The following is a 27,532-nucleotide window of genomic DNA, read 5'->3' as shown; positions in this document are numbered from 1 at the left end:
GGAAAGACAAAAAAAAAAAAAATACCAAGGAAACCAGTTGAGCCTTGGACTACTTGACATTCCTCTCACCTGTCTACCGACATTCCCTTGTGATCTGAAACCTCGGGACTGATCCACATGAAATGATACCGTGTTCTTTCCGTCTGTTTTTTTATTATTTTTTTGACGGAATGAGTTACCGTGACCCACGCAATCTCCCTCTTTCTCGGAGACTATTTCAACTTATGTAGATGAGCTCATCAGAGCTCGCCTGCCGAGATGAGAGACATCTAGGTCTGGAATCGTGTCAATAACGCCAGCAAAAACAAATGCAAATCAAAATCCAAATTAATGTGTTTTACCCGAGGTGGAAAAGCGAGAGAGTCGTACTTAGAGTCGGCGGCGGCGGCGGTACTCTGTAGATGACAGGATTCTGTTTTTCTGCCATTTTTTTTTTTTAGAGAACGCAACGTACACACAAGGCCGTTTCAGAAAAATTAAAAAAAATCTTTCCGATCTACACGATTTCTATGTTGTCCTTTTTAAGAGATAAAAAAGTTGAAATGGGCGCCATATTTGCTAGATCTGTCTGGGTAAACACGCCACGGTGCTTCTACTCAGTCGCTCTTCATAGGCTCAGTAGAGCAAATGAATTGGTTCTGGTCCAGAATTTTCAAGCGCTACTACTCTAGCTCTGTCGATGTTTACGTCCCTGTCGTCCTCTGAGTGAATAATCTGTAGCCTCGTTTGCAAAGCAAGTTAGCGCCAAAAAGGGAATCAAACAACGGATGGATGCTCTAAATGTTTTATGTATATGAACCAAGGCCTTTGTCTTGTGCGCCGATCTTTTATTTTGCAGGAGGTTGGACTTCAGGCTTGATATAAATCGCGTGACTAAGTGGGGAAGTTCAAAAATCAATTTACATGTACCATATTTTATCGCATATATGCCTTATTTCGGGATGACTGAATCGGAGGTACGGCTTATATGCGCACAAATTAGACTTGACATGCACGATAATGCCATAACGCAAAATAATACGGCCGATACTGTCATTTATTTTTCAAAATAGAGAAAATAAGAACAGATACAACGCTAAGTAAAATGTATTTTGACGTCTAGGAATGAAATCCAAGGAAGATTGCTCTCAAAATTATATTCATGAGAGTTTAATATCTAAGAGAGAAGTTTATTATCTAAGTACTGTTTAATATTTAACTACTGTTTAATATCTAAGTACTGTTTAGTATCTAACTACTGTTGAAACCAGCTCTCAAAATTATATTCATTGGAGAGATTTTAATATCTAAATACTTACTGTTTACAACAGTACTTAGATATCAAAAAGTACTTAGATATTAAACAGTACATAGATATTGAACAGTACTTAGATATTCAACAGTACTTAGATATTCAACAGTACTTAGATTTTAAACAGTAATTAGATATTAAACAGTACTTAGATATTAAACAGTACTTAGATATTAAACAGTACTTAGATATTAAACAGTACTTAGATTTTAAACAGTACTTAGATATTAAACAGTACTTAGATATTAAACAGTACTTAGATATTAAACAGTACTTAGATATTAAAACCATGAATATGGTGGTGAAAATGGTGAATGAGGGGGAGGCTTTCTACGAGAGAAATTGTAAAATTCTGCGATTTTAAGGTAATTTTAATTTCTAGGAGACTGATATGCGAGAAAAAACAATATTTGTAAGCCATTCCTAACCAATATATCCGACATTTATTGCATTTGTAGCTGAGGCTGTTGGAAAGAATTGTACACCTCGATCTCTGTTTGTGATAAGGCATCCCGGCAAGTAATGACCTTTGTGACCCCTTCGGAGAGAAATAGACAATTGTGCCTCCTTCCAATACGTAGTGTGACTGGCAATCAGAATTTTGGAGAATTGGTTGGGGACATTGTGATCATCTGAAGCTGTCCTGAATATCTGACAAAGTATGACAAAATAATACAGGATTCAGATAAAAACAGATCCATTTTCACCCTCTTTTTAATTGCTGACCAGGAATGTCCGTACATTTTATACATCCCCGGTTATAAATAAAGAAGAGCAAATCATTAGTGCCCTCTCCTTTTAAACTAGAACTCTGAATTTTGAGTTTTATCATCTAGTAGTTCATTATTATCACTCCTCTCTCTGCTTGGGCAGGGATTAAAGATTTAAACCTGGAAAATTAAACGGCCCTAATATTCTTTTTACAGGGAATTCATAACCAGTTCATTGTAATATATATCGACATTTTGCTTTTCAATCAAATATGGATGATTTTTTTTGTACTTAACATCATAGATTGATTAATTTTGAGTGTATTTCAACATACGTTTATACCGAATTGTGAAATACTCATATTTTCTTGTAGTGTGAAGGCAACCTTTGCGTTGTGGTCTACGACAGGCGCCAGGTTGCAGACCTGTAATTCTATTTGACTTCATTAGATTATTCCTTGGTTAGATACTTGCTAACGGCTAGATGGAGATAGAAGAGAATATGCAGTTCTTCCTTCCACATTTGATCAGCAGTGGTTAGTTTTTGCTGGACCACAGACTGTTTTTGTTGTTGGGGTCAACCATGTACTGGGACATTGTAGACTGGGTTGTATATTCATGCTGTTTATTTCAAGGGAGCTAAAAAAAAATCTAATCAGAAGAAGAAATACTACTGAAATACCACAAGGACAAAAGAATAGGTAGATGAAATATAAGGTAGTGGTGGGCGTTATATAAATACAAAGCCTAATATCCTCATCAATGTAAACAGAGGTGACAAGTTTACATAATGTCAACGGTGACTCATATTAGGAATATTTTTTTACCTCACGTCATCATCACTGTCTTCGTCGGCATTCCTACTTTGGGAGTTTGTAGTATGCAGTAGTAAAGTATACTTGTAACATTTTTATTTTAATTTTTTTTATCGGGGGAAAGAGACCAAATCACATTCAATATCCTGAATATAGATAGTATAGATTTATATATCTATATATCTATACCTCTACCTAAACCACCTACACCTATACCTATATCTATACCTATACCTATATCTATACCTATATCTATATCTATATCTATATCTATATCTATACCTATACCTATACATATACCTATATCTATATCTATACCTATATATATACCTATATCTACATCTATACCCATATCTATACCTATATCTATACCCATATTTATATCTATACCCATATCTACACCTATATCTATACCTATATCTATATCTATACCCATATTTATATCTATATTTATATCTATACCTATATCTATATCTATATCAATACCTATACCTATACCTATATATATACCTATATCTATACCTATATCTATATCTATATCAATGTCATTTTAAAAAAATATGTTTTAATAAATGCATGCTCATTGAATTCTTCCAAGGTAAATGGTACGCATACATGACATATGCTACTATGATCTCCATACCAATAATGCAAAGATTATGCAATTAACACCATACATTAGAGCCAGTATACTATCTGGCCTTGGAAAAAAATAATTCAAAAAACTAGTGAAATATACTCCCTTTTTATGAGTCGAATTAAATGATAGCTATCGTCGGTAGAATACTACGTATTCATCACCGAGGGTCTTGTGAATGGGAAGTCATTGCGGATGTTTTTTGTTCAATCAAATTATCTACATTTTGTATTTACAAGTGTTAACATTTAATGCATTATTTGCTGGGTTGTTTGCTTGCCGCAATGACCCATTTTACCCCCCGTGGGGATTATTAAAATTTAATTCCATCTCTTCTGTCTCCTGGTTGCTCTTGGAGAGAGAAAGGAAAAGTCTTGTCGTAGTTCAGCAGCATTTGTTTATTTATTTTTGATCACACTGGAGTCCTTGTCACATGTCTTGTTTGAGCTATTTAAATAAATAATGTCCAGATAAATAAATGAACGACTTGATGCGTAGAAGCTCAAGACGCTTTAAATTAGCATCCTTGACGTTATGTGACGTTTACGTACGACTCGGGATGGAGGGCACAAATTTGACAGTGTTTTATTTTTTTATTTGTAGTTAAAAATATAAAGAGCTGTGACAGAAAACAAAACAAAATACTGAAACCCTCCAGTAAAGGATTAAGATTCAGTTGCCCCAAAAACAACATTGGAACAATTGCCGGATCAGACATGTCAATTTTTTGTGGATAAAGCAACAATATGTCGTTTTTTTCCCCCTCAAAACCACATAATTTAATGTATATCAAGCATTTTTTTACTGGATATGTCATATTTTTCACTCTATAATGCATAATGACCGTTCTTCTATGTAAATACGGTAATGTTGTATTAATATGGCTTTCTCGCTAGAATAGCTGTTGAAATTAGCTTTCATTTATTATCTTGCACAGTACTTCTTAATACCACATTTTTTTTGTAATTCATTCAGATTCTGCAGATGTTTTTTTGCCAAAGATTGGTCATTAGAAAAAAACAAGTTTTTCCAAGTTTTCCTATCATCCCTTAGCTCCCAATCCTTTTATACTGGGAATAGTGGGAACCAACTATTCACTGCAAGCCTCTCCCAGAATGAATTGTGGCCGGACGTTTGGTCACCGGTCTTTTGGTCGCCGGCCAGAGAGAGAGTTTAATATCTAAGCACTGTTTAATATCTAAGTAATGTTTAATATCTAAGTACTGTTTAATATTGAAGTACTGTTTAATATCTATGTACTGTTTAATATCTGTGTACTGTTTAATATCTAAGTACTGATTAATATCTAAGTACTGTTTAATATCTAAGTACTGTTTAATATCTAAGTACTGTTTAACATCTAAGTACTGCTTAATATCTAAGTACTGTTTAATATCTAAGTACTGTTAAAAACAGTAGATATGTACATATTAAACTCTCTTATAAATATCATTTTGAGAGCTGGTATCAACAGTACTTGGATATTAAACAGTACTTAGTTATTCAACAGTACTTGGATATTAAACAGTACTTAGATAGTAAACAGTACTTAGATATTAAATTATCTCTCTTAGATATTAAACTCTCTCTTATTAATATAATTTTGAGAGCTGGTTTCAACAGTAAACTCTCTGTCACCATTTGACCGGCAACCAAACGTCCGGCGACCAAATGAATCAGTCAACTATCATTAATCTAATTTATCACATTTTCCTTCCACGTATCGACCCACAAAATCAAAATGACATTTCCCACCCAAGTAGCATTAAAAAAAAAAAAAAAAAAACAATAACATCCCCCACCCCCCAAATAAAACCCCCGAAAAAGACAAGTCACATACATGTTGCTTTAACACGTCTCTCACATACGAGCACGACAGCTTGGGAAGTCATCGTCAATGGGTTTTTGGAAAAACAACGTCCTTCCGTGCACACGGTGTATACAAATTTAATAAAATACACAAATACAGTACAGTAGCCCACATTCACGTGTAAGCTCAGCTTATTTTCACACAAAGAGCAGAGAGGACAACGACCAGAATTACAAATACATTCTTAAAAAAATGGTTTTCATCGGAACCTCCGACGTTTACAGTTCATAAGACACTTTCACTTTTTGTATGGAACGCCACTGATATGTATGCGGTCGGTCTTTGATTTTTTTTTTCAAAGCCACGTGGGTTTTTAAACACTCAATGGAGGACAGATAGCTTCACCGTACAAAAGCGGACAGGACTCGATTAGCTAACAGTAGCGGGTTTTTTCATTTCCGACAGCCACACGAAAAATTGGCGTTTCGAATGTGTAAAATACGGACATCTAAATCGACAAGGTACGGTACACCATGGAAACACTTGAAGTCATCAGGTAAGCACTGATTGGCCCGGAAAACCTTCACAGCAAAGAGTCAAGGACACAATTTTCACCGAAAAACACAATGAGTCACTTGGAAATATGGGCATTAATTCATCGATTAATTGATTAGAAAAGAAGTTGTGGAAAAGGGAGCTTAAATATTGCAGGAAAATGGAAGTTAAAATGGGAATATCAGCTTAATTTTACGTTAATAAGACGGCGTTTACGGATAAAAATGGATTTGATGTTGATTGTTAACCATAGTGAGAGTTAAGAAGCTAATTTTGGGTAATGAATGTACCGAGTAGTACTCAGCAAGTACTTGAAAATGATTGTAGAGTTTTGGTGCCATGAGATAATTGTTAGATTGCAAAGAAGTCGTCTTGAATTTGGCTCAAAAAGCTTATTTTTGGAAGAAATTCTAGTTTAATTTCATGCATCAACACTTTTCTGATCTATACTAATTTATGCATTCCTATGGACCCCTAAAAAATATAAATATATATTTTTTCGGTTATTTGGGGACCCTTTTAAAAGGCACTTATTTTTTCCATTCTAGTCAATAAATGTAAATATGAGTTTCATCCCTTTTTGGACTAAACTACTGGAATCTATTGATTTTTTAGTGTCAATTAATTCAGTGAATTTTGTCGTCATGACGACTTTATCTCCAAAAATAGTTTTCTTATGTAATACTGTCATTGAAATTTCTTGTGAAAGATGAATTTTACATTTTCACCAGCTGCTCATTCATCTATTTTCTATACCGCTTCTACTTATTCTGCTGACATGCACATTCATGGACAATTTTAGGTCTGCAGTCAACCTAAAGGAGCATATTTTTTTACGGAAATGAGAACCCGGAGAAAAGCAAAAGGAAGCATGAGTTCATCTCATGTCAAGTGAATAGATTTTGGCAAAAAAAAAAAAACGTAACAAATGTGCTTGAATTTAAAACAGTGGCAGTATACTACGACTTTCCCCCATTTTAATGAAATCCATATTCATATCTATCCATATTCTCGGCTCAAAACAGCACAGGTGCGGCAATAAGAGTCCATAATATTCCCCCAAAAAGATTCTTTCCGAATCAATTAGTCGATGAATCCATTCGCATTTTTTCCCCATCATCAACGGCCCAGTCCACAAAAAAAAAATAGGAAAATGTAGCAAAAAGACACAAAGCAGATGATTTTTGGTTATACAATGTTTTGGACCCCCCTCCCCCCCAAAAAAAGACGAACAAAAAAGTCCAAGCCAAACGGCGCCCACTATAGTACGAGCCACGTCACTTCCCCGAGTCCCGCGGCTCGTACTCCAGCACCCCGCCGCACTCTTGGCTAATGACGGCGCTGTGAATGAGGCTGCTGGCTAACGCTTTAGGGCGGAGCTCCCGGCTCAGGTAGGCGGGCTCTTCTAGCGCCGTGTGTAGTGGCGAGCACTGGCCATCGGGCGGACCGTAGGCACTGCTGTCCGAACCCCCTTCCCGATCTTCCTTGGACTCACGCTGGGCCGGGTCGGGGGTCGATCCGCCTTTGGTGGGGCTCCCGGGGGCCGGCGGGCTCTCCTGTAGAGGCGGGCATGGCGGCGCCCGCTGAGATTTCAAGTAGGGTTTGACGTTAGCCACGAGTATGGTGCCATCCCGCTGTTCCTTCCCGAAGGTGCTGAGGGTTTTGCGGGCGCCGCGGCTGATGGTGCCGTAAATCTCTGTCTCTACCATGGCGTCCATTCCCACGGGGATGAAAAGGTTGGTGCGATTATCGGCGCTGTCCGCTTGGCTTCCGATCCGTAACTTTGGCATCCAGCATCTGTCAGAATGTCCCAGCGCGCGACACTCGTCGGTGCAGTGGACTGATTTGTCTTGTTCTGGAAAAACAGTTGAACATTTGTTACTTTCTCCCGCCGGGATGACGAAACTGAATCTACCGGTGCGTGTGGAGGGATGGCGATGGATAGGAAAAGAGCTTAGGGAGACAGAAAGGTCATGCACGACAAAATAGCCAGACTTACTGCATACCTGGCAACCTAAGCCAATTGCTCCCATTACTAATAATTGAAATTCTCCTAATTAACTGATTAAAACAAAAAAAACGTATGAATGCAACGCCGAAATGCGTAAAACGAGATCGGATTGACAAAAAAACATGGTAAAAAATCCCGTACAAAAATTGAAACTGACGAAAAACTCACTTAAAATATTTGCGTTATAAAATGTACGCGTACCATTCGTTAAGTTTGCTCCATTTCGATTGGAGACAAAATTAGTCAGAAACATTATCAATAATTTTCATTTAATTCATTCATTTTCCATTTTGCTTATTCTCACAAGGTTTACAGGGGGCGCCGGAGCCTATAATGGCCAATTAGGGACATACCTTGAATCGGTGGCCAGCCAATTGCAGGGCAGGAGGAGTTAAAGGACAACCAATCATAGCTAGGGGTAATTTAGAGTGTTCAACCAGCCTAAAGTGTGTATTTTTGGGATCTGAGAGGAAACTAAAGTACCCGAATACTTTTTCCAACCAATTCTGGATGTTCCCCGTTCCACTTGCTCTACTCAGCCAGCTGGAAACTTAATTTGATTTATGATTTGAAATTGATAGTTTATGGAACAAGGAAAATCAATACTGGCAGTTTAGAGCAACAATGACAGATCCAAAGGAAGAAAAAAATCTGACAGTTAACAGATTTCTTTGTGCCACTTGAAATTATAGTTGCTGACAAGTAATAATTTTCTCAACGCCGGCTAATGCGACCCGTGACTGATTCATATTTCATTGTGAAGATTCAAGAATATTTATTATATTATAAAATGAAATTAGATGAATATGTTATTCCCCTTGTGCCTGACAACCTATCATTCTCTGCCAATCCATTTTGACTAGGATGGGTTGCCCAAGTTAAAACAGATTGGACGCCAATAGCGACCAATCAGCTCATGAATTTGACTTACCGTATTTTCACGACTATAAGGCGCACTTAAAAGTCTTAAATTTTCTCCAAAATAGACAGAGCGCCTTATAATCCAGTGCGCCTTATATATGGAAAAAAATAAAATGTGTCATTCATTGAGGGTGCGCCTTATAATCCAGTGCGCCTTATATATGGAAAAACAATGTCATTCATTGAGGGTGCGCCTTATAATGCAGTGCACCTTATAGTCGTGAAAATACGGTATATTAATTTTAATAGCAAATAAGGCCTAAAATTGGTAATTTTTCTAAAAACCTTGAAATAATGCTTTGCATTTTCCAGGATGAAAATGACTATACACAACAAAACATTGATTATTATTTCATTTTCCTTCACAGTGGGTCAAAGCAACAGTTGAAAGTGATTCATAATATTCATAAAGCCCCTCCCCTTGGCCCCCCTTTTTGGAAAAAATCATAACCTGCGTAGGTGTTTCCTGGAAAATATGCTTGTGGTGCAGAGGAAGCATTTTTTTTTTTAGTTCTGATGCAGAAGCAGCAAAAAAATTGCTCATGTGCGAGTTGCATCAGCAAAGATTGGCAAGCACACACATTACCTGCGCACGAAATTGTGTCAACATTAATTTTAATTCATTCCGTCAAACCACGAGCGATTCAAGGACAGTTCGGAATTAGCGTTTGTGGGTACAATCGTTATCTTAACCTTAGAATTTACGGCATCATTTTTCATTTTGACCTTCCTAATCAAGTACGGAATAAATAATTTGCAAGTATTGATTGAAGTACTGTTAATGTAAATGGGAAAAAAAACCAATGCTAAAGAGTCACATTGAAGATGGGATTCGTATTTTGCGGTTTGATACCGATGGGAAAGAAAAATATGTTTAATTATTTCCCACGTAGCTTGTTTGCATTATTTTAGTGGGTTGAGATGAAGGTGGTATACGCACGGGGTCGTTTGTATTTGGTGTTGAGGTTTGAGTCCTAGGGGGCGCTATCAAAATATGTATACGTAAGATACGCTCCGGGGCACGCAATTCGTTCGCCCACTCGTTTTTAAGTAAGCTGACTGAGTGACAACGTAGTTCAGGGCTGAATTTGTGTGTGAAGTGTTGCGTCATATGCAAATTTATTCAGAGAGAAATCTAGGATTTTTTTTTTGGGGAGTTGAATATTCATAGAAATTGTGAAGTGTAACTTTCACCAGGTTTTAAAGTGCCATCCTTTGTTTGTTGATCCTTACGATGATTTAATAGTGATGACAAAATTGTGGACTTGTGTGTGGCTCCAGTTTTTTTTAACTAGGTCTACAATGTCTTATGTGTATGTATTGGTACTGTAAACTAGAAATTTCCCGAATACTAGATGAATTAAAGTTCTAACTAGGATTCTAGAACTAAGATTTGAGTTGTGTATGTAAAATTTGGTGCTCGGACGTTTGGTCGCTGGTCTTTTGGTCCCTTTTGGTTTTACTGTTGAAATTAGCTCTCAAAATTATATTCGTGAGAGAGTTTAATATCTAAGTACTGTTTAATATTTAAGTACTGTTTAATATCTAAGTACTGTTTAATATCTAAGTACTGTTTAATATCTAAGTACTGTTTAATATCTAAGTACTGTTTAATATCTAAGTACTGTTTAATATCTAAGTAGTTTAATATCTAAGTACTGTTTAATATCTAAGTATTGTTTAATATCTAAGTACTGTTTAATATCTAAGTACTGTTTAATAACTAAGTACATTTGACAGGTGACCAAAAGACCGTGGACCAAAAGACCGGGGACCAAAAGACCGGCGACCAAATGACCAGCGACCAAACGTCCGATCACGGTAAAATTTTAGCTTCCATGACAATTTTGTCTGTGCTTTTCACAGCAGTTTATAATTTGACATATTTATCTCCCCTAATTGGCTCCCGGTGATGTGACTGTCAGTAAATGTGTTACCTGTTTAGTGTCAAGTACTATCTCAAAAATCATCTTATTTTGACTTGCAGATCCCTCTCATGATGTTCTTTTCCTTTTAAAAGGAAGCGTTTAAACAATTTTCCTTCCTTCAAAACAATTCAAGGACAAATTAAGCATTACCATTTCTAGCCCAATCATTGGCATAACCTTTTTCCACTTTATTGCATCATAATCAGCTCCTTTATTTGCATTTCCTTGCCATTTTTCATTTCACTCCTTATTAGACGCGTCATATATTATGACCCGTCCTTGTCGCTAAAAAATGACCTCATTTGCATGCCCGGAAACAAGAAATAAGTGTCAAAAAAAAAGACAATAATTTAATTCAGTAGGCGAATAGTTATTGGCGCAAATTAGCAGTAAGTGGAAAAACAATTACCTTCAAAACGTATCACCTAGCAGCATGAATTTCATATTTAACGGTAGATTTGCTCTTTTTTTCTGAAGGCGTGGCTACATGGGATTTCTTTCCATTGCCACCATAAAATAAATAAAAAAAATAAAAAACTTGTTAGTAAAATTGTGTCGGGCTAATCGCCAATTGTCGTTTAGCCTACAGGCGAAACTGTGACGACTCGTTCATCCCGCCATGGAAAGTCCAAACAACGCTAATAAATGAATAATAAATGAATGCTTTCTCCACTCCAGGCGAAAAAAGCAAGGCGATCTAATCAAATGTCCAATTGGATGTTGTTCTTTCTGGCGCGTGACTCTGCAACTGAAAGAAAGATGGCCAACAAAACCAACGCGAGGGATCCAGGCGCTTGTTATTGCGGCAATTATGCCGCAATCAACATTTATTTGACACTGCCGCAATTGGTATTAACGGTTTGAGGCGTTTTGGAATGTTTTATCCAAAGAGGCATTCCGTAAAATTCTATTGTTTCTTTAGCCCCGCCTTGTAACAACAACAAAAATGGAATCGCTGTATTCCGATTGGGAAGTTATTCCTTAATTTGGCCATAATGATCCATTAATTGTTTAAAATAAAGTCATTTACCGTATTTTCACGACTATAAGGCGCACCACATTATAAGGCGCACCCTCAATGAATGACATTTTTTTCCATATATAAGGTGCACTGTATTATAAGGCGCACTGTCTATTTTGGAGAAAATTTAAGACTTAAGTGCGCCTTATAGTCGTGAAAATACGGTACTCATAAAGGCTTTGTGGGAAATATGAATGAGGGAAATGGAGGAAGAAGAAACCATTTTTTTGGGTGTTTTCCTTTCCCAAACTCCGAATTTTTCTGGTTTGGGAGCCTTCGACAAATAAAATAAATCCACATGTGTGACAAGGAGATGTTGGAAGAAAGACGTTTTGTTTGCCCGGCTCGCTTTGGGTAGCGTCGACGAATGCTGGCGGGGAAAAGGCGGCCGCACACGCCGAATTGTCGAGCCTCGGGGGCTGGCTGCAGGGCGGGCTTTTGATTGGAAAGTCTTGTTTTGGGACGTTGTTTTGCATGACAACAAGTGCGGGAAAACAAAAAAAAAAGGCTTTGTGGGATATGTTTTGGGAAACTGATTTATTTTTGCTTAACTGTTTATTCTTATAAGGTTGACAAGGGGTGCTGGAGCTTATTCCAGCTGATTTTGGGCACAAGGCGGGGCATGCCTAGAATTGGTGGCCAGCCAATCACAGGGCAGGAGGAGACTAACAACTATTCAGGCTCACACTCATACTTAGGGGCAATTTAAAGGGTCCAATCAGCCCAACCAAAAATAGCAGTACCCGGGGAAAACTCTAGGGAGAACATGAAAAATCCCTACTTGGGTTTGAACCCAGAACTCGGTGCTCGGACGTTTGGTCGCCGGTTTGTGTGTGAAGTGTTGCGTCATATGCAAATTTATTCAGAGAGAAATGTAGTAATTTTTGGGGGGGGAAGTTGAATATTCATAGAAATTAGGAAGTGTAACTTTCACCAGGTTTTAAAGGGCCATCCCTTGTTTATTGATCCTAACGATGTTTTAATAGTATACACACAATAATCCATCTTGTGGAGTTATTTTTGTGTGGCTCCAGTTTTTTTAACTAGTTCTACAATGTCTTATGTGTCTGTATTGCTACTACAACCTAGAAATTTCCCGAATATAGGATGAATTAAAGTTCTAACTAGGATTCTAGAACTACGATTTGAGTTGTGTATGTAAAATTTGGTGCTCGGACGTTTGGTCGCCGGTCTTTTGGTCGAGACATTTTACTGTTGAAACCAGCTCTCAAAATTATATTCATAAGAAAGCATGAATGTCACTGATAACGTCAAATTCACATTAGTGACGTTAAATTTGGATGAATAATTGCGCCTGTTGATGTCAATGGGACTGTGAGTGTTGTTATTTTTTTAGGATCGGACGTCAATTTCTATTATTTAAAGAGCACATTTGCTAAATATATCCAACAATCAATTGTTCCCGCAACGCCATAACAAGTGGAAAATGAACAGTAATTAATGTTTAGACAGTTTGAAGGGAAAATTGCTCTCCCAAAGTAGCCAAATATGTGGTCTGCAAAGAATTCTTTGTGACTCCGTGTCAGCTTTTTTGATATGAGAGCCGTTTGCCACAAACAACTTTTGCGCAAGGCAATAATTATCAACCTGGCACGCATATTTTTATGCAAATGAAGTATCAAAACAAAAAAATAAAACACTACTTTTTAAGGAAAAGTTCCAAAACAAGACAAACAATAAGCGGAATGGAAAATATTTTTTTGGATGCCCTTTATAACAATTTGCCGCACGTTTTTAACGTTTTGTACAAGCTTATGCATAATTGGTATATATATTTTTTGTTTTTGAGAAGGTATTAAGAAATATTAAACTTTTGGTGGGTAAAAGTTTGTGCCCGGGTGCCATATTGACGTTAAAAATTTGACAGATGGGCGGGGTCAGTACAAGATACGATACATATAAAAAAGTGCATCCGTTAACAGTACATATGAAACATAAACCGAAAAAAATGACTCAAGTATTAAGATACTCATCACTCATCACTTAAAAAGTATAAAGTACAGAGTCAAGTAAAAAGGAATGTATTAAGAAATATTAAAATATCATTTAAAAAAAAGATAGAAGGGCTGTAAAACACCAAAAACAAATAAGAGTGGACAAAGCTACTGCCACTGGCTTCTGCGTGACGGCGCCATCTTGGGGTAAAAATAATAATAATAATAATAATAATAATAAAATATAATAAATAAAAAATATATTGGACAATGTTAGCGGACCGGATTAAAAAGCCGTACGGCACCATATTTGGCCCGCAGGCCGTAGTTTGGACATATCTGATCTAAGCTAAAATGACGTGTCTTTTATCACCCCCCTCCCCCACCTGCCACATTATATATTATGTGAATACGATCAAGAGGAAATACATATGTGGGTTCAAAATGCATTTTACATCAAAAGGACGGAATAAAACATAGCTTTGATTTGGCAAAGACACACTTGTAGACATTACAGTGCCAAGCTTTGAAGCATTCGTACTGACTGATTACGCCACTGAGCCATTTGTTTCTCCATTTCTCATCCAAAGGGATGGTTATTTTATTTCTTTTTTTTTTTATACCTTCGCTCTTTTCTTTCCTAGATCTGAAAGCATAACGATAAGCCGGGCAGGAAGATGCGCCGCCGCTGCCGCCGCCGTGTATTTCCATGGCAGCCATCAGCGCTCAAGAGGATTCGACTGATGATACTGATGAGGAGATGCGCCTTGTTCGGGAAAGCTAACAGGAAATCACATCCAGGTATTGTTCTTATTCTCTTCTACTTTTCTACGCGTATATCATTGTCTCAAAGAAAATATGTATATATTTTTTTGGGGCCAACAAAAGAAAGTACTTGTTTATATTTCATCCTTTCATAAATTAATGATGTCTTTTTTTGGGCCGTGTAGTACATTAAAATATAATCAACTGCATTCAGGGTTTATAAATCAAAGCTGGAATTTTACCCCCAAAAAGTTTTTAATCCAATCGAGACACTTTCATCTATTGTTCCTGCCGTCAGGTTTTTTGACTCGTTTTCAGGTTGTTTCAGGGGTCGGAAACCTTTATGAAAGAGACGTTAACAATTCCTATTTTGAAATATTATTCCTTGAGAGTCATACTCACAATTTAAAAGTCAAAATGTATGAAAATGTGCAATTCTTTTAGTCATTTTACTACTTTTAAAGTACAAAAAGTCTGAATTTTTATAGCATTGTTACGCCGTTGCTAATCAATGAGTATCAATGAGTATCAATGAGATCAATGAGTATCAAAATATATGAAAATGTGTGATATTTTTTGGTCATTTTACTACTTTTAAAGTACAAAAAGTCTCTGAATTCTTTTGATAAGATTGTTACGCTGTTGCTAATCATTGAATATCAATTAGATCAATGAGTATCAATGAGAACATGGACGCAGGATAATTTAAAAATCTAAATATATGAACATGCGCACAATTTTTTTGTTATTTTACTACTTTTAAAGTACAAAAAGTCTCTAAATACATTTGATAGCATTGTTACACTGCTGCTAATCAATGAATATCAATGAGATCAATGAGTATCAATGAGTATCAATGAGAAAATGGATGCAGAAGAAAAAAATCAATGCCACAGTGCTGACATGATGTTCCTATTGGTGCATTCGGGTCTGGACTCTCTGTTTTCATATTTCATCTTAGAGCCATCAAAAGAGCCACACGTGGCTCTGGAGCCACAGGTTGTCTACCCCTGGCTTATTTAATCATTGTAAATCATATCAAGTAACAAAAAAATGCACGCATTGGATTTAATAGTGGTAAAATAAGCACTTTTGGATGGAATTGGCAAGAAATAAAGCAAATGTTGGCAAACAAAGATCTTGGACGCCCATTAGAAAGAGAATGAGAAAACGCCTAGCAACATACCCACAGTGCATCTGGCGTCTGCGGGCGGGAGGGGAATAAATATTCAGTGTGCGTGATAGCAAGAGCTTCACAGGTGCATATATTACCTGTATCAAAGCAGCCAGGAGACTGGAGGGATGGCAAAGGTAAAAGATATAAAAGTAATACTACTTAACCCGCCAGCTTTTTGTGCAAGAGTAGAAAAAAAGAGAAAGGAAAAGGAAAAAAATCAATCTTTCATTCTTTTTGCCAAAGAAGTAGTGCAATAAAATCATTAAAATAAAGATTTGGGAGCACAATCAGTATGCAAACATATTCATACGCTGATTGTGGAGGAAATGGAACAAAAATGTAAAGTGTATAGTGTGTTTTTTTTGGAGTATATTGCGGGTTTTATTGCAAAGAAAATAATAGAAGGAAAGGGTGGAGTGTGTATTATATGAATAGAAATGAAGAAATGGTTGACTTTTGTATGATAAAGATTAAAATTATGTCATTTTTCGATGGTATTGAGGGCTTCAAATGGTCAATTTCATGACAAAACGATATAAAAAACGTTAAATACTAATTTTACTTTGCCATCTCGAATAAAATACTAAAGTTTAGACTTTGAATTAATAATATAAATTACAGTGTGTTGTATTGGATAGTAGTTGTTGTCTTTCTTACAATAAACACACACCACATGACTTTGCACTGCAGGGTTTTCCCAAGGCTTTATAAGCCTGGTGGGGTGCCAGGCTTTTCTTATTTAAGACTATTTATGTATACAAAAGTGTATTTTAACTACCACAGTTGTTCGGAAAATGAATATTCATGAATATCTTTACAATTTCCTATTTTATGTCAATTTAACGTGTGTATTTTGCGAAAAACTAAGTGATTTTTCTGTATATTCAAGAAATGCGGGTGAAAATATACACACAGGGTTGGGGAACCTATGGCTCGGGAGCCACATGTGGCTCTTTTGATGAGTACATCAGGCTCTTTCCTAACCTGTGAGCTAAAATATGGAAATTACTAGTGACAGAACTGAGATATTACATTTAGAACTGCTTTAATCTTCATTTTTTTGCAGTAGTACTCTTCTGGAGTACATTTTCTCATTGATTAGCAACAGCATAAGAATCTTTTTTTAAAAATATTCATTTTTTTTCCACTTTAAAAGTGGTAAAATTACCCAAAAAAATTGAAAAGGCACTTTTTTACATGTTTTGACTTTTAAATTCGTAGTATGGCTCACAAGGAATAACATTACTACATACCACCAAATTTTTAGTATCATAGATGTCCATAGACGTCCAATCCATTTAAACTGGGAGGTCTACCTTGCTAGATTTCCCAGTTCAACCAGTTCAAATATGTAATACCCGCAAAAAAAGCCAGAGTGGATGCTGTAATTTGAAATCTGAGCCTCTCAACGCTCACAAATCATCCCGACAAGTCGGTACTGCGCTACCGCTCTTTAAAATTCCCCCCGTAATCCCATCTAAGTTTACCTTTTCAACTTTCCAAAGGGGAAAAGCAGGAACGCGTCCGGCCATTAATAAACGCAATGCGCCAACTCTTTGCATTACCCTTATCTTCCAAACACAGCCGTATAAATGAAATTCCTCAAGCGGTGCCGGAGCGCGTGTAAATATTCAGTCAGCAAGCGCCAGACATCTCTTTCAATATCTTTCTCCGTGCGATTGGCCTTAGAACTGGGCGGCCAATCATATTCTCCCAAAATATATAAAAAATATAACCTGCCATAAAAAAATACGATTGAATTTCCACCTCCTACGGAGACTTTTACCATCTACCAGACTCGGGTTGGTTCGCGGGCCGCTTTAATGTCAACTTGATTTCAGGTGGACCATTTTAGATATAATATTTAGTTTTTTTTGTTTATGAATGGATTAAAAGAACTGGATTAAAAGCCCTGAATATTCAGTTTTTTGTAGGGATAAAACAATGTTTATTTTAGCTTTTTTTAAATATATTTTTAGATTTTACAAGTTGATTTTTGTACTAAAAACACAGAAAAAAATGATTAAAAAATGACAATTATTGATTTAAATGGGTTAAAATCAAGGAATGTTAAATACATCTATACTGGTCATTTTAATTTGATCCTAAAACATGTAATATTTTTATATTTTTTCATTTATAATGGAAACAAATCTTTCAAAAATATATTCAATGTTAGTGGAAAACTGAAAATATGTTTAAATATTTGTTTTTAGATTTTACAAAATTATTTTTGACCCAAAAACACCAAACGAATAAAAAAATTGCAATAATTAATTTAAAAAAGGGAAAATCAGGAAATATAATATAGATCTATACTCTTCATTTGAATTTAATACTAAAACAAAAAATCTGCACTCATAATTGACTTTCCCTGTCCACACAAAAAGAGGCCCCGGGCCAGATTTAGCCCTCGGGCCGCCACTTTGACACATGCCATCTACCGGAATTCCCCCACGTCATTTCTGGCAACCAACAGATTTTTTTCTGTCCAAGCCCTTGGCATTCAGACAGTTCACAGCAATGTAAATGCCGTGAAAAGTAGCGCTTCGGGAGCCAATGACCGTAGCCTCGTCTCATACCGGCAAATGAAAGCCGTCGCCTCCTCGCCGGAGCTCGCCGTTAGCCTTTATCTCACCTGCGAGGCCGGCGCTCATATTTTCTGTTTATCTGCGCTCCCGCTAAATATATCAATCCCGAGCATGTCAGTCGGGTCACAGCAGCTTGGCAATCATCTGCGATTGCACTCTTGGCAGTCGTTTGGCTCGTAATGAAACTTTAATATTCCTATTTTTAGTCGTAAAACCCGCCGCTAAGTTCCAAGCGCTTTTGTGGGAGGGGCCAAAAGGTGGGAGCGCACCTGCCGCGAATACCTGCGAGGCGGCGGCGTCGTGTAAAGTCAAAGCGCACGTGAAGTCTGTTCAAATAAAGGTTTGATCAAGAGAGAGACGTATGCCAGATTGTTTGATGCCCGGATCAGAGGCGGGATGTGTTTTTTTAGCGCTTTTATTCTTTTAAAAGCAGCCCCCCTAAAGTTACCTTTTACATGGCAATCAGTGACTCTGCCTGTTAAAATGTACAGTAAAATAACGACAGCTGTGCTTAGCAGAAATGTGTTAAGATAAAAGGAAAATATGTAAAAATGTAATGTTAAAGTAAGGATGAACTATTGTTTTTTAAAGAAAAATAAGTTTTTATGAATATTTGGAAATGGCCCTCATCGTAATTTAATTTTGATCCTTTTTAATTCATTCCGTCAACAGTTTCAGTCTAATTTTTAAAATGTATTTCAGTTATAGGTCGTTAAAACAAAGGAAAAACTGTAAAAATGTATTGTTAAACTAAGAATGAACAAAAAAAATGCAATATTTGTATGAATTTGGTGTAAATGCCCTTCACTGCCCTTTAATTTTAATCAATTTTAATTCATTTGATCAACACACAATACACTTTAAGTTAGTTCGGTTTTGTAATTTTTTAATCTAATTTTTAGTCTTTTTTTAATTCTAATTTGTTCCTAAACTTTAATCACCTAGATTTAAAAACACAGCGGCAGTCTATCATACTAACTACGAGCTAACTCCTCCCATAAAACACTCAAATTAATCAAAGCCCATTAAATACAAACAAATAATTATATTCAAAAAATATTTTTTTAATGCTCCTTCTGACCTAAAGTAACTTTAACTCTCCCACTTAAAATCTTTTCCTCTTTGCGTCTAACTCTTTCCCCCCTCCTCAATCAAGAACATTTATATACCATATCTACAAAAATGCTACCATAAAATCCAAGGCTACACCAGCCTTACCATTTTCCGTTTTCCCCGTTTTATGGTAAAACCTTGGCATTCACAGCAGCCTCTATTTTACAGTAAATTTAACTTATTTTTTTATACCGCACCGGTCAAGGCTCCGATTTCACGGACCCCCTCCTCCCACAAAAAAAAATAACTTTGTCGATTTACCACCTTCATGTTAAACCAATGCATAGGCAAACTACGGCCCGTGGGCCACATCTGGCCCGTTAGGCTTTTTAATCCGGCCCGCCGACGTTGTCCAAATAATATTTTTTACATTTGTCCCCAAGATGGCGCCGTCACACGGAAGCCAGTAGCAGTAGCTGTGTCCACTCTTATTAGTTTTTTTTTGTGTTTTAAAGCCCTTCTATCTTTTCCTAAATGACATTTTAATATTTCTTAATACATTCCTTCATACTTGACTTCGTACTTTATACTTTTTACTTTAATAATGAGTGATGAGTATGTTAATACTTTAGTCCTTTTTTTCTTTTTAAATTTCATAAGTACTATTAACGGATGCACTTTTTTATATGTATCATATCTTGTGCTGACCCCGCCCATCTGTCAAATTTTTAAAGTCAATGTGTCCCCCCCCTGACCCCAAAACTTTGCCCCACCCCTTCGATAAACCTTTGTAAGTCGTCATTGGCGCGGGCAAAGCCACACTTAAAGTCCCGACGCGTAAAAAAAAATATATAAAAAAATAAACAAGGTGGCGCCGCGGGCGAGCGACTAGGCATCTTGACGATGTCGGGAAGAGTCCACTCACCCTGCTCGAAAGGCTGGCCGTTAACTGATGTGCCTTTCATCTTGAGGGCCTCCCTGGCAGATGTGTCACACTGGGAGCCTCGATTAGTATCCTGGTCACTATCGGCCTGGTCACTATCACCATGGCCACTGTCTCGGAGGCTGGCTCGTTCCGCATCCTTAAATGTAGAGCTGCGGCAAGGAAAAGAACAAGAGAGGGGGTGTGGGGGGGTGGTATAACTTTCCATTCTTACTGTGAAAGCCGTTTGATAGCCAAGCGGGCTTGATAGCGGGATGAAGGCGGTCTGGAAGTATCTGCATGTGAGCGAGCTCCTTACCTTTGAACAAACGGCTGCCTGCTGCCAGCGTAATTGGGCTCCGAGGGGAAGTTTTCCGTCTGGAAATGACAATGAAAATGATGTTTTTTTTTTTAAATTTTGCCCAGAAAAAAAACAAAAGAGCTTCATGCTGTTGGCTGATGACATTAGACACAGACGTGGATTGAAATCATCCGTAAAGCCTCTTTGGAACAGCTAGGATTTGGCGCTTTTACACGGGTCGTTGTTTTGTATTAATGATGTTAAATGGTTGGAGAGATTGGTGGAATTTAGGAACTTGTACCGGAAAAAAAGTGGTGTTTTTGTCCAAAAGCTGTATAAGACATTACAACTTTGAATGGAAATGCTGAGTAGGGCTTTTCCGTCAATTAACAGCGGAACACAAGACGGCTCTTTGTTGTGTTGTTCAAGATAATGAATTGTGTAGGAAAGTCTTAATTTGCTCTGTCCGGGAAAAGCATTGAATTTTCACACTTTTTTACTCATTGCACAGTCAAAAATCAGTACCGGTGGGCAATTGTTTTCAAGTTATTTGATGCGGAACAAACTTGGACACAAAATGTTTTTCTACTGTATTTTCAGGACTATAAGGTGCACTTAAAAGGCTTATATAGACATTTGTTTGTGGCATAATTGATTTTTTGGGGTATTTTTAGGATTTTAGTACAACTGCATGGCAGTTTTGAGTTTTTTTGATCAATTTCCAGGGATTTCAGTTGTCTATTACCGTATTTTCACGACTATGAGGTGCACTTAAAAGTCTTATATAGACATGTGTTTGTGACATAATTGATTTTTGGGGTATTTTTTAGGATTTAGGACAACTTCATGGCAGTTTTGAGATTTTTGATCAATTTCCAGGGATTTCAGCAGTCTATTACCATATTTTCACGACTATAAAAGTCTTAAATTTTCTCCAAAATAGACAGGGCGCCTTATATATGGAAAAAAATAAGTGTCATTCATTGAGGGTGCGCCTTATAATCCAGTGCGCCTTGTATATAACAGTTTTAGTGTGTGATTGAATCATCAATATTTTTTTTATAATGAGATCAATGCAACTAGATTAAATCTTAAGGGGGACCTTGTTTTAGGACAGACTTACAGTGTCGTAAACTTTGAGCAATAACATATTTTAACTTAGTAACAAAGTCACGATTGCAGTAATAGATCGTCTGGAAAAGTTCTGGCTGGTGAATTTAAACGAGACCCATGAAAAATGGTCTGTACGACCTTCTATGAGGCTTGTTGTTGTTTTTTCATTCTGCCTGACGACAGATTCTTCCAGCATTGTCAGGTCATTGTGCATTTTTCGTCATGCCTGAAAATTTCCTTTTCATCTGACATTCAAGGGGGGAAAATGTTCTATTTCATTCCTTTGGTTGAACAACTTTCTCTTTGTTCCTTTTTTTTACCCAGTACAAGGTTTTCTGCCAGGGTAAAAATGACATGAATTCACTTTTTTTCCAGGAGTTCCACATTGTAACTTAAGTTTTCCGCCTCCGTGCGTCACTGAAGGTTAGCTCACTTTGCCGTAATGTCTATCAGTTTTTTATATATATATTTTTGACAAGACGAGCCACTCTTTTAAACTCTCTGTAACCTTCAATTTTACAGATTCCATTTCTCTTCTACAAGCAGTGTTTTCTGGTAAAGACATCTACGGTCATGATATCAGTTCTAAGCTAGTTATAAGAAAACCCGCATCCAGAACCATAAGAGAAAAATTTGACATTAAGCCGCTTTTACTTTTTTACACAGAACCCAGTCAAGCGGGATATTAAAGCAACCACACTCACGTTCCTCGCCGCGATACGGCACCCCCGCCATCAAATGGTTCAATGATTGAAATCGGCCTTGACGTCTAGTGTTAGAACACTTGTTGGACAGGACACATTGCTTTCAACACAACAGGATCCCAAAATGTGACTGTCAGCTGTCCCTTGAGGGATTTCTACACGCCATGTCGCCGTCAACTCTAGTGTTGAAATCCCTATCCTCCGCCAACCCTCCCGGTTGTGACGATTTGACGTCTAAAACGTCGCCGACTGTAGCGTTTTCCCTTCCGATTGTAATGGCTTGGTACAATAGCTTTTGAATTTTTTGCATTAGCTAGCAGAGATGAGAACGTAGAGTTATTGTGACCATATGCGGCTCTTTGGCAAGGCATAAAGAGAAACGCATTAGCTGCTTTCATTAGTGCCCTTTTCCCATCATCTTGAGAATAATGTGTTTGTGTTGATCACACCCACATACCACAGCGACTGGTGACAGCGCCAGGCCTCGTCATTTGCTCTACCGTCTCCAAATGTGAGACTGACCCAGATATTTACATCATGTACGGACTACACCATACCAGGCAATGTAACAAGACCCTGCCGGCCAATTAGCATGTTAGCTGGCATTGCCCAGAAGGACCAGAATGGAGGGTCGCATCATGCCAATTCTGGATGGGTGAGGCTTTTACGGCAATGACCCATATCTAGGATAGAAAAATGTGATTGTCGGGGGTTACGGAGCACGGCTCACGCTGTCTGGCGCACACCGGTTTGGGTAATGCGATTGGACAAGCTGCTCAAACACCTGTCCGCTCGGACATCTCAGCACGGCTTTTGTTTTGTTTTCTCTCGGCGGACCAGGGTCTGTTGGGGGTCACGGTTCTAGACTTGAGCTGTTTGCCTCCCCTCCCAAACACACACAGAAATGGGAGGAGGGGGTGAGGAACGAGGAACGCTCTCTCATTAGCTGGCCTGCAGGCGTAGCACTTTCCCGGAGACGGAATGTGGATAAAGGATTAACCTTATTAGTAAAATGCCAAGTAAAACAAAGTTGTCATATCACACTACAGTTGGAAAGTACTTGCCCTTGAGCTAGTCGTCTGAAACGACTATGGTGTCCAATTTATACACCAGGCGTATTTTTTTTATCACTTTGTTCTACGGGGTGGGGTCTTACCTGGATCACCGACATCCTATTTGCCGAAGCGTCTGCGCCGAGTCCGGCGAAACTGGAATGGCAACCCGCCCTGGGTACAGTCAGACTGTTCGGAGTGGTCTTTAAGTACATGACCTCAGATCTGGGTAAGGTGAGCGGTAGGGGGCTCTGGTAGTCGAAACAAATTGGCGAAGTAATCAGCGAAGGGCTGCTGACCACGTTCATCCGACTGGCCGAATCTCGTTCTTCCATCTCGCTCTGCACCAGCATGATGTCACTTTTGTTGATGCGTTTCTTCTTACCCTTCCCCACCGGAGGATTGGTGTATTCGGGCATGCGGCAGTTATAATTCCCGCTGTCTTTATCTTGATGTTTTGACTTGACGGCAATGGCGGTCATGACGGCTAAGAGCATGACGGAGATGATGCAAAGTGTAACTATCAAGGGTAGGGATACATCCCAGTGTTGTTGTTCGCCACTTACGTTGGAGCCCCCTCCGCCTGACGCCGTTTCCGCGTTGGCCTTGATTACCAGTTTAGCTACAGCGGAAAGGGGTGGTTTCCCATGGTCGGTTACTTTAACCACTAACTCCACCACAGGCGAGACGTCTTCCCACGTGGCGTGCGCTGTTCGGACTTCACCGCCAATGGGGTCCATGTCAAACAGGTGGTCGTCATTTCCGTCTGTGATCTCGTAGGTTAAGTGTCCACTCTCTCCGTGATCGTGGTCTACGGCTTTGACTGTAGCTACGATGTAGCCGATGCCTACATTGCGAGGAACGGGGATTTCCGCTGTGTCGTTTTGAAGGAACGGTAAAATGATAACCGGGAGATTGTCGTTGACGTCTAAGATGTTGACCCGGACGGTGGTGGTGCTTTCCATGTGAGGGGAACCGCCATCTTTAGCTTGAACTTTGAACTCAAACGATTTCATTTGTTCGTAGTTGAAAGAACGGGATGCGTATATGGCTCCGTTTGTAGGGTTGACGGATACGTAAGTGTAAACGGAGACTTCACCGATATGGGAGGGGAGGATGGAGTAGGTTACAGTACCGTTGCGGCCTACGTCCGGGTCGTGGGCTAGGACTGAGCCTAGGTATTCGCCGGGGATGTTGTTCTCAGGTACTTGTAAGATGTACATAAGTTTTGTAAAACGAGGTGCGTTGTCGTTCTCATCCAGAATTTTCACTGTGAAGGACTTGGTGTAGTTTAAAGACGGGATTCCGTTATCTCTGGCAACGATAGTGACGTTGTACTCATCCTTTGCTTCCCGATCCAGCGGCCTATCCGTCAACAGCGTGTAGAAATTATCATTATTTTCCTGAAGTCGGAAAGGAACATTCCCCAACACACGACACTGCAGCTGACCATTCCGTCCCGAGTCCTTATCCGTCACCCTCACCAGCGCTATGACCGATTCCGAGGGTGCCGCCTCGCTGATAGCGCCTTGCCTAACGGAAACAAAACTAATAATCGGCGAGTTATCGTTCTTATCCAACACTTTGACGGTTATCTTTGCATGTCCCGGGATAGGATTCGGACCTAGATCTTTCGCCTGTACGTCAAACTCGATGATAGGATTCTCCTCATAGTCAATTTCCCCTTGGACTTTTATGACTCCGCTGTTTGGATCGATGGAGAACAAATCTTGAATGCGCTCCGATGCGTAACCGGTGAAGGAGTAGACCACCTGGCCATTGCTTCCCTCGTCATGGTCGGTGGCATTTAAATCTATAAGTACTTTTCCAGGTGGGGAATTCTCCGGGAGTTCTAGAATATAAGAGGATTTTTCAAAAATAGGGCTATTGTCGTTAGAATCCGTCACCCTGACGTTGATCTGCATAGAGCCTGATCTGGGGTACTCACCCCCGTCTATAGCGGTGAGGAGAAGGGTATGATGACTCTGGTCTTCCCTATCCAAAGGTCTTTGGACTACCAACTCAGGGTAAATAGTCCCATCACCTCTGACTTTTAAATCCAATGAGAAGGTATTGTAATCATCTCTGGTGACTTGATAAGTCTTGATGCCGTTTTCTCCGGTATCCGAATCGTGCGCGATGGTTAAGGGGAAGCGCGTTCCCGCCGCCGCGTTCTCCGAAATATCGATATTAACGTGATCCGAAGGGAAATTAGGCGAATTGTCGTTAATGTCCTGGATGTCAATCTTGATCATACATATCTCCTTATCATTGGCGAATACTTCCATAGAGAGCTGGCATTTTGGGTTACGTCTACACAACGTCTCCCGGTCGATCCTTTGTTTGGTGAAAATAAGTCCGCTTTCGGGGTCGACGTCCACCAGATGCGGCGCCGAGTTTTCCAGAACTCGGAAGTTGGATTTCTTGCCTCTTTCCAAAGTCCCATAGCCACCGTCTTTAGCGATATTTCCGATAACCGTACCGGGTCCTTGTTCCTCCGGGACGGAATAACTTAGATTTTTCAATGTCAGGGCTTTAACCCACAAAAGAAGGAAGATAGGAATAGAGAGACGCATCCCTTCTGTTGGATTTGCGGTGCTGGCACGCGGTGGAAAAAGAAAAAAAGGGGCAAGAAGAAGAAAAAAACAAAAAAAAAAGCAGACTTTCAACCTGTTGATTATTCCCGGCGAACCTTCAGAGAACCAAATCCAAAGCGGGCATGTTACCGCCCGCTAATTGGATATAAAATCGATTTGCGAACCCTTTTTTTTAATAGGCATTAGCTCTCTCGCATCCCTCTCTCGGATGATGAACTCTTTCTGTAAACAAAGATGACCGCCCGACGACACCCCTCGCATGAATTAAAGATCAAATTCAACATTAGAATGCTTTGTTTCCCATCTCAGCACAGGAGGGGGGGCTCCCATAAATGAATAATCGATGAGAATAAAGTATTAATATTCCCTCTTCTGCGTCCAAGGTTAAAGCATGGTGAAGGTTAGAGCTTGCGTTTCAAAGAAGGGGTGAAAAAGAGCACCCAAAAAAAAACAAAAAACCCTAAAAAATAGAGGCGCATCGCCCTCATGCGACATCTGTACGCTGCAAAGCTCCAAAATGCACCATCTCTTCCTCTCCCCCCCCCCCTGCGTTACCACCACCGGTGCATTGTGACTTGGCTCTCCGGTGCGGCACACTGTTGCATCGGGGGGAGAGCTGCCTTCCTTCCTTCCTTTCCTCCCTTTTCCTCCGTGTGTCTCCTCCAGTTAAGTGCACGCAGCCTCTCTCTAGCTCGCCCAACCTTTTGTGTCCTCCTTCCCTTTCGCCGCGGCCACTTTTTCTCCCTTTCCTTTCTCCGCTTTCCCTTTTTTTTGTCCTCCTCTTCGCCCCCTAATCAGTCCACTAATCCCGTAATCCAGTCCGATTCCGAAGCGCTCCCTTTTGCATCCGTCAAACCGTCTTATCTGTTGCACGCCGTTGAAGAAGAAGAAGAAGAAGCCGGTAGAGAGAGAGAGAGAGGAAAGAAAATAAGGTGCGAGATGATTGAAGATAATCAGAATGAGTCGCGTCTCCTCCTCAACTGTTGAAAGCTGCTCCTCCACCCCTCCCTTCTTCTCTGTTTCTCCTCTTCGTCCTCCCCTACCCTCTTTTCTACCCTCCCTCTCTGTTTGCCGCACACTCCCGCGTACTTTAGTGCTCCCTTTTCGCAGCGCCGGTGAGTGAGCGGTGACAGAAATCTCGCCGTCTGAGGTGGAGCACGCCAATGGCATGAAGAAAGGTTGTACTAGACGTGATTTATTTACTGATGCGACCCCTAAAAAAAAACAAGGAAAATACACACTGTGGTAGTGGATGTTACCCCTAAATATACACAAAGATGTGAGGGGGAGGATTAGGAGTGGATCAATGAACGCTACATGCGGTCACTCCAGTGGAGAGCTGGGATAAGATGGGAAATTAAAATGGATCTGGTTAAATCACACCATCATGCTTGGGAAAAGTCTGGTGGTGAAGACAAGGAAGGGCACCATAGGCAACAGATGGCTAGGCTAAAAGTAGGTTTTTTGGGGGGGAATCCTGGTGGGTTTCATTAGGGTTTTTTTTAAGGTAGTACTCATTTTTTTGGACATGGAGGGATGCTTTTTTGTAGCCCTGTTGACATTGAATAATTGTGAATGGGGGGTAGTGGAAAGAGCTTGTTTT

The 27,532-nt window shown here is 39.1% G+C and overlaps 1 protein-coding gene across 1 annotated transcript; it reads right to left on the bottom strand.

Moving 5' to 3' along the window:
* Positions 1 to 5,596: 5,596 nt before the first annotated feature.
* LOC144203974 (protocadherin-17-like) lies at positions 5,597 to 26,932 on the bottom strand. Its single transcript, XM_077727624.1, has 4 exons — positions 23,437 to 26,932; positions 20,482 to 20,540; positions 20,166 to 20,335; positions 5,597 to 7,673 (listed from the first exon to the last, which is right to left on the bottom strand). The coding sequence occupies exons 1-4, from the start codon at positions 25,906 to 25,908 to the stop codon at positions 7,096 to 7,098; spliced, it is 3,279 nt and encodes a 1,092-aa protein (XP_077583750.1). The 5' UTR covers positions 25,909 to 26,932; the 3' UTR covers positions 5,597 to 7,095.
* Positions 26,933 to 27,532: the final 600 nt, after the last annotated feature.

The sequence above is a fragment of the Stigmatopora nigra genome, chromosome 11 (assembly GCF_051989575.1).
Source record: "Stigmatopora nigra isolate UIUO_SnigA chromosome 11, RoL_Snig_1.1, whole genome shotgun sequence".
In the NCBI taxonomy this organism is placed as follows: domain Eukaryota; kingdom Metazoa; phylum Chordata; class Actinopteri; order Syngnathiformes; family Syngnathidae; genus Stigmatopora; species Stigmatopora nigra.
This window is presented reverse-complemented; position numbering and strand designations above follow the sequence as displayed.

What these genes read in the sequence shown, in the direction of transcription:
- LOC144203974 (XM_077727624.1), bottom strand. Translation starts at nt 25,908, where the DNA reads ATGCGTCTCTCTATTCCTATCTTCCTTCTTTTGTGGGTTAAAGCCCTG. An exon ending in ATAGGATGTCGGTGATCCAG is followed by an intron (nt 20,541 to 23,436) that starts GTAAGACCCCAC and finishes TGTCATTTCCAG; the next exon opens with ACGGAAAACTTCCCCTCGGA. An exon ending in CGGCCAGCCTTTCGAGCAGG is followed by an intron (nt 7,674 to 20,165) that starts GTGAGTGGACTC and finishes CTGTTTTTCCAG; the next exon opens with AACAAGACAAATCAGTCCAC.